Below are 7653 nucleotides of genomic sequence, written 5' to 3'. Positions count from 1 at the left end.
GTCATCGGCGTTGGTGAGGGTGGCGGCTCTAGAAAACACTATTTGCGTCCTCCGATCAGAGCAGGAGTCGGAGAGGGCGACAACCACGCTGAGGGAAGCGAGGCTCGAGGAGCGTATTGGCGAGATCGACCGGGATGCGTCGTCCTTAGGAGATCGGGTCGCTGCACTTTAGGCCGAAAAGGTGCAACTGTTGGCTCAAGTCGAATCTTCCTCCGCCGTTGTTCCCCGCCAATTGCATGAGCTTTGGGTTCATGCTGAAGCCCAGTGGGACATATATAAGAGCTTGTGGGAGGCGGGCAACATTACCGAGGCCGCATATGAAGGAGCTTGGGTGAAGGCACGAGAGGCTCGTATCAACTTTAGTTATGACTCTGCAATGCCGGAAGTCGATGAGGGTGCGAATGATGAGGGAGGACTTCCTGGAGATGGTGGTGATGATGGTGGCAGTGATGACCTCGAGTGAAAGATTGTTGTCTTTGTTTTCTGTCTTCCTTTTTTTTATCATTGTTTCTTCCTCTTTTTAGGCTCTGTTGGTTCAAGCCGTCCGTAGTCTGCGATTGTTTGTGCAGCGACTTTGTATAAAGAGGAATTTTTCATTGCTATACGTCTTCTATACTTTTCCCCTGTTTTGCTTTCCATAACTTTGGTGCGAAGTAGAGTCCCACATGACGATTTTACTACTCTTTGGGAATTTAGTGTCACACGGGTTGAATGGGACCTTGGTGATGGCTTTGGCTAGCGAGACAGTGTTTTTCGAACTTGTGTCGAGATGTTGTCCCATCATAGTCCGAATGGTATCGAACTATTTTTCTAATAATGACCTTAGCCGTAGGGATATTGCTTTCGGGCTTTATATCAAAATATTATCCCGTCGTGAGTCCCAGTCTTTCTTTCCCTTTCTTTTTCCTGATAAAATATTACCATGTAGTTATTCGATCGAGGTCGAACTCTTTTCTTTGGCGAAGGCCCTTGGCTTTAAGGATGTTATTCCGAACTTTCGTCGAAATATTAACCCGTCGTTATTCAATCGAGGTGGAACTCTTTTCTTTGGCGAAGACCCTTGGCCTTAAGGGTGTTATTTTGAACTTTCATCGAAATATTAATCCATCGTTGTTCGATCGAGGTCGAACTTTTTTTTCGGCGAAGGCCCTTGGTCTTAAGGGTGTTATTTCGAACTTTCGTCAAAATATTAACCCGTCGTTGTTCGATCAAGGTCGAACTATTTTCTTTGGCGAAGGCCCTTGGCCTTAAGGGTGTTATTTCAAACTTTCGTCGAAATATTAACCCGTTGTTGTTCGATCGAGGTCGAACTCTTTTCTTTGGCGAAGGCCCTTGGCCTTAAGGGTGTTATTTCAAACTTTCATCGAAATATTAACCCGTCGTTAGTCCCGATTTTCCGTAGAGTTGGGTATCTTCTGGGGGGAGTCCCAGTTCGCCTGATTTTATTTGCATCGGGAGTGTGATGTTGGGGAGCAGAGAACGTTGTTGCTTTGCTCACACTCGTTTCACACGCATATTGGAGTTTCCCTATTTGCCTTTTTGCTTTCCAATATGGAAATGTCATTGACGGGCGGGATGATGAATTACATTTTGACTTCGGGGATTTTCCCCTCGCCTCCCCGGTTGTTAGGTCCTTGGGAAGGCCCTTTTGGGATGCCTTCTTGGCGAGGACGAGGGAGGACCATTCAAGGGGTGTCGCTTCCTAGGGGCTGGGTTTGTTTGGTGGGTGATGTTTCGGTTGTTTTGTAGTAATTTCCCCTTTTTCAGTTGGGTTATTTCCTCGCTCGCCCGCCCGTGTGGTAATCACGTTCTTGTTCGAGCAATCGGCAGAAGGTGGGCTAGGATGATATTTGTTTATTTCGATTCAATGAGTTGGAGAATGAAGGTGGACCTGCGGCATTGCTCGTTTTGCTTGACGCTTTGATGTTGATGGGTGTGGTGTTTTCTGAATTCAGTAACTGTATTTAGCTCTCTTTCCTCTCATTTGGCCGCGAAGTGCTTAATTCTCCTTTTCCGTTTCCTTCGTTTTTTTTGAAACAGTTGTAAGCGTATCATTATCGTTCTCTTTGGCGAGTGGCCATGTTTCCGGTTTTCAATCTGGAGAAGATCAGGAAGTTTTCACTAAGAAATCCTTACAGACGGCGCCAAATTGTTTGACCAAAAGATATTAAAATCTTTTTTATTAAATCAATCAAAGAAGTTGAAGAGGCAAATCTTAGTCAAACATAATAAAACTCCAGATATGTAAACAAATCGTGTGATGATACGTAAAATGAAATAGAAGCAACAAATTATCGAAGCTTTTCATTCTTTCTTTCACCAATTGGTGAATATGACTGTTGTACATCTTCCCTGGAAGATTGTTTTACTTTCTGTTTACTAAGGAGATTACAAAGGAGAGGAAAAGAAAAAAAAAACCCATTCTTAGGAAGGTTCCATCCCTATATATAGTCATGGAGTTCTAGCTATGTATTTGGGCCATAGCCTCTTCGTACCACGTCCGTTTTTGTCGTCCCCTAAATATTGTCCTTCGACTTGGCAGACGCTGCGGACACGGGATTTGGAGCAAATCAGGGCGTCTTTCTTTATCCCGTTGTTTGGACGTAGTCCCGATTGGGTCAACCACAGCGGTCAGATTTTGACCAATACAAACTCATAATTATCATATAAAGTACCATTGGAAGAATTAGCAAGCATTATTTCAAGAAATTCATTATAATGCAAATAAAGTCTTTACCATAATATTAGGAGGCTCAATTAAATCATTATTAAAGTAAAGATTTCCAGGCGACCAATTATGTCACATTATCATTACATTCAAGTTTAGCACTTTAACAGAATTATAACATCTCTTTGCCATTTTTATCTTATCATTCCACCAAAGTGGAAAGTAATTAAACATTTCAAATGGTTTGAAAATTTTTTGAACAAAATTTTTAAGCATTTTTGCGTACACTTTTCTCTCACGAGGATCACATTTTAGCTTCCGTTCGGACATAGATATTTTTAATTTCTTTTTAACAAAAAATAAAATTAAAATATTATATGTTCATGAAATGTGATCAGTTTTAAAAAATTTTGAAGTTTAAAAACTGGTCAGTTTTTCGGTAAAATTTTTCATCTACTTACGAAACTTTATTTTTTTAAAATAAAATGCATATCCAAATATAATTTTAATTTTTAAAAATTATCTTGCAACACAAATTTAAAATCCTTTATTTTTTAAATTTCAATCAAATATATGTCGAAACGCCGGCTTAAACAAAATATCAAAACATAAAGGACGCAATTGTCAAAAATACACATAAAACTCAACCGTCTCCTTCTCCGATTGCGAAATTCCTAGGGTTTTAACATTTTAACCAAAAGCCAATACTTACCATGAAATTAGCTCCACTAGACAGCATACAAAACGCACACGACGACTCCATTTGGACGGCGGCGTGGATTCCGTCGACGGAGGAATCTCCGGCGCTACTTCTCACCGGAGGTCTCGACGAAACCGTAAGGCTATGGGACCCGAAAAACTTCACTTGTATTCAAACTTTCACCGGTCACTGCCTCGGCGTCGTATCTGTTACAGCTCATCCTACTCGGAGAATCGCCGCATCGGCTTCAATAGATAGCTTTATTAGAGTATTTGAGGTTGATACTAATGTGACCATTGCTACTCTCGAAGCTCCTCCTTCCGAAGTTTGGCAATTGCAATTTAGTCCCAATGTAAGTAAGGAATTTGAAATTTATAGTGTTCTCGTACAAATATTTATGCATAAAGTTATAGTCTTCACTAGGTTTTCATCGGTTTAGTTAGAGACTTGTATGGTAGTGCTAAGAGAACCTTTTTTTGTAACCGAGAAATCTTCTAGTTTTCTATTTAGATAGCCACACATTACAAACTGTATTCTTACCACTAGAACAAAGCGTTGGGGCTAGTGCTAAGAGAACCTTTAGCTTCAAAAAACTAAACTTTTTGTTCTAAGAGACATTATTCTCCAGTATCTGAATTATATGGTCAGGTCCAGTACCAATAGCGACAATTTAAATAGCCGACCCAACTAGTTTGAAGTTGAGGCTTAGCTGATTAAATTGAATGATGTTTACTGGTAGTTGATTATCTAGTAGTTTCTCTTTTTCCTTATCTTTTTGATTGGCTGTTGGACAAATATAATTTGTTCTTCTAGTGCTAAGTGAACTGTTAATGTTTGTCCTAGGAGTTGATATTAAGGTTAGGGAATTATGCATGTAAATTGCATTGCTATAACAAACTCTGATTAGGAGCTCGATGTAAATGTCTGCCTTGGTATATCTAGCTCAACACTTCAAATCGGTGTAACAATATGGGGTTCCCTTATTTTCACGTTTTTGTAAGGTAATAACTGATTTTACTAGTTTAGTTGATGAGATGCGGGAAGTAAGACTCAGATGGTTTGGGCACATTCAGAGGAGGAGCACTGATGCACCGGTGAGGAGGTGTGAGCGACTGGCTGTAGTGGGCACGCGGAGAGGTAGAGGGAGACCTAAGAAGTATTGGGGAGAGGTGATCAGACAGGACATGACGCGACTTAGGATTACTGAGGACATGGCCCTTGATAGGGAATTATGGAGGTCGAGCATTAAGGTTGTAGGTTAGGGGAGAGGGTGAATATTTCTACAGCACAACTGAGAGAGACTATCTAGTTAGGAGTTAGACTAGGAATGTCAGTGGTCGTCTATTGATGCAGGGCTTTACCTTCTAGTTGTACTATACCAGCCATGTATTTCGTATTTCGTATTTCGTATCCTGTATTTCATATTTCGTATCTCTTATATATTGTTGTTATTTTATTACGCATTTTTATGGTACTAATATATTATCTCCTATTGCTTTTTTTGAGCCGAGGGTCTCCTGGAAACAGCCTCTCTACCCTTCGGGGTAGGGGTAAGGTCTGCGTACATATTACCCTCCCCAGACCCCACTTGTGGGATTATACTGGGTCGTTGTTGTTGTTGTTGTTGTTGTAGTTGATGAGCTGTGGTGCCAAAATTCCTCATAGATTTCAATTCAAAGACCTCTCAAAAAATTACTTACTGATGGTTCTTTGGAACTTCTTGTTGTTAGAAGGCCATAAGATCCTTCCTGAGTAGAAGGATTTAGATTCCCAAATATTTCTTGACTGATTATTGATTAAGCGGAGTAATGACGAATGAAGATCTAGCTCTTGAGATGTTGATGGAAAGAGCACACCTATTTGATGAAGTGGTGGATATTATTAGTAAATAGACTCTGTTTCAACCAGAAGTTTGTGCTGTCTTTGTCGTAAATATGTTTTGAGAATATCTTAGTGGATTTGAATACTTAGTAGCTGCGTTATGAAGTTTTGGTGCTCTCCTCATACTTATCTTTGTGTTTGTTCATGTAATTGGATATAAGATTTGTTGGAACCACAATGGCAATAGAGAATGTGTGGAACTTATTGATATTGAAATAGCTGCGATCCGCATATATTATGGGATTGAGACGAAAAAATGAGGAACTTTCTTTGATTAACCTATCAAATCAATCAAGTACGTTGGAATTCTAAACTAGTTTCGGTCAATTGACCTATCAAAAACAGGAGAAAAAGAACAAGATATTTTGTTTGATTATGTTCTACATTTCTTCGGTAATTGGGGTTCTTTTCCTTTATTTAAGAGTTAATTGGAGCGTTTAGTTGTTTCCTTGTCATTCCCACATGTATCTTCTTGTTTGACTTTGAAATGTATCTCATCATACATTACGACTTGCTTCTGCCAGTATGTGTGTTACTTGATCCATTGTCTTGTGATATTCATGGTTTGTGATAAAGCAATGCCTCCTTTCTAGAATTTAACTTTCCTGCACACATCTTTATGGAAAGTTATAGGTCGCCCCCTTATGGTTCTCATACTTTCCAGGGTAGCACTCTGGCAGCAGCTGGTGGTGGTAGTTCATCGGTCAAGCTATGGGATACTACTCAGTGGCAACTTATTACCACATTGTCAATTCCTCTTCAAGGAGCCGCCCCACAACCATCTGAGAAAAGCAGCAACAAGAAATTTGTCCTTTCAGTTGCATGGAATCCTGATGGTAGACTTCTTGCTTGTGGTTCAGTTGACGGGACTATCTCTGTTTTCGATGTAGCACGTGCCAAATTCCTTCACTTTTTAGAAGGCCATTGCATGCCTGTTCGGTCTCTTGTGTTTTCACCTTCGCTTCATGATTCAAGGATACTCTTCTCAGCATCAGATGATGGTCATGTACATGTATATGATGCTGAGGGGAAAAGCTTGCTAACATCTTTGTCAGGTCATTCAAGCTGGGTTCTGAGTGTTGATGTCTCCCCAGATGGAGCAGCAATTGCAACAGGATCAAGTGACAAAATGGTTAGGCTGTGGGATCTTAAAATGAGAGCGGCTACACAAACTTTGACCAACCATACAGATCAGGTTTGGGCTGTGGCTTTTGGTCCGACATCAAGGACTGATGTCCGGTCTTGTATGCTTGCAAGTGTGTCTGATGACAAGAGTTTATCGTTCTATCAGTACTCCTGACTGTTGTGGGCTAATCATCTGTTCCATGCTTGTATGTTAGTATGTATCAAGAAAAATTTTGGCCTCTTTTCTGGCATGACATCATCTTTGACATTAGGTTTGAGTATCATACATATGCAATGCTATTTATTTTATGTCTAGAGAACGAATTAATTTAGCATCCAGTAGGGATTTTCCTCCAATGTCGGGGGTCTTACGTCTTAATTTTATTTTCATTTGTTTCGCTTCCAGAAAACAATCCAAATATTAGATCACAGGCACCCTATCTATCCAAGTTTGTATGCATACTGTCATGGGCTGCTTTCCAGACACGCCCCATGACCCCTTGGCCGCGCCCCATGGCGGCCTAGCAAGCCTCACAATGCTTAGCGCCATGGTTGGCCCCGTGGTCTTGGCTGCGCCAAGTGACAAGCGCGCATGCGCCTCTGTCGCCCCACCGATGCCTCTCGCCAGTGCCCAAGGGCTGGCCAATGACAACAATGCCGCGCGCGCAGATCCTGATGCCTCGCCAGCGCCCAGCTGCAGGCCCATTCCAACAGCGCCTCGCGCACAGACCCTGATGCCAAGCACCAGTGCCCAGCCTCAGGCCAGCACATCAAGTGTCGCGCGCGCCCACAACAACGCGCGCGCAGACCCTGACCCGCAAGACAAAGATGCTGCCATCGGACTTAGTTTTACCTTGTAATAATCTAAGTCCTTTTCATTGTAATCATAGGCTAGTTTACATCATTTTCATTTCAGTGTGCTTCTACAGCTTTATTAGGACTAGTCTTGTAATGTTGGTTTATTTTTTTAAGCATTATTAAGGGGGACCAAACAATCAAACATTTCAATCAGCATTTTCTGGTGTCTCTCCCCTCGACACCGCATCATTGTAATCAGCATTTTCATTCATCAATAAAATCATCATCATCATTCAAAACCTAATTCTCTCTCAGCTTCCGCAATTGCTCACGACATTGGTTTTCCCGCACGGCACTGACAATCTAGTCTAGCGTGCGGCGAGGACCTCATTGGCGGACATCAATCGCACTGACATCGGTTGCTTAGCCTTACATTGCCCTTCCAAAGAACATCAGGAAGGCGTTGCGTAACAGTTGGTAT

The 7653-nt window shown here is 41.5% G+C and overlaps 1 protein-coding gene across 1 annotated transcript; it reads left to right on the top strand.

Moving 5' to 3' along the window:
• Positions 1-3268: 3268 nt before the first annotated feature.
• On the top strand, positions 3269-6689 carry LOC107818848 (WD repeat-containing protein VIP3-like). The gene is made up of 2 exons (XM_016644898.2): positions 3269-3720; positions 5914-6689. Exons 1-2 carry the CDS (start codon positions 3382-3384, stop codon positions 6547-6549), a joined length of 975 nt encoding a protein of 324 aa, XP_016500384.1. The 5' UTR covers positions 3269-3381; the 3' UTR covers positions 6550-6689.
• The last annotated feature ends 964 nt before the right edge of the window (positions 6690-7653 follow it).

The sequence above is a fragment of the Nicotiana tabacum genome, chromosome 8, assembly GCF_000715075.1.
Source record: "Nicotiana tabacum cultivar K326 chromosome 8, ASM71507v2, whole genome shotgun sequence".
NCBI classification, from domain to species: domain Eukaryota; kingdom Viridiplantae; phylum Streptophyta; class Magnoliopsida; order Solanales; family Solanaceae; genus Nicotiana; species Nicotiana tabacum.
The sequence above is the reverse complement of the archived record's forward strand: the minus strand, read 5'-3'. Positions and strand labels throughout refer to the sequence as shown.

Bases quoted from the DNA above. Each gene is read 5' to 3' on its own strand.
- LOC107818848 (XM_016644898.2), top strand. From the start codon at position 3,382: ATGAAATTAGCTCCACTAGACAGCATACAAAACGCACACGACGACTCC. The intron at 3,721-5,913 runs GTAAGTAAGGAA...CATACTTTCCAG, and splicing joins AATTGCAATTTAGTCCCAAT to GGTAGCACTCTGGCAGCAGC.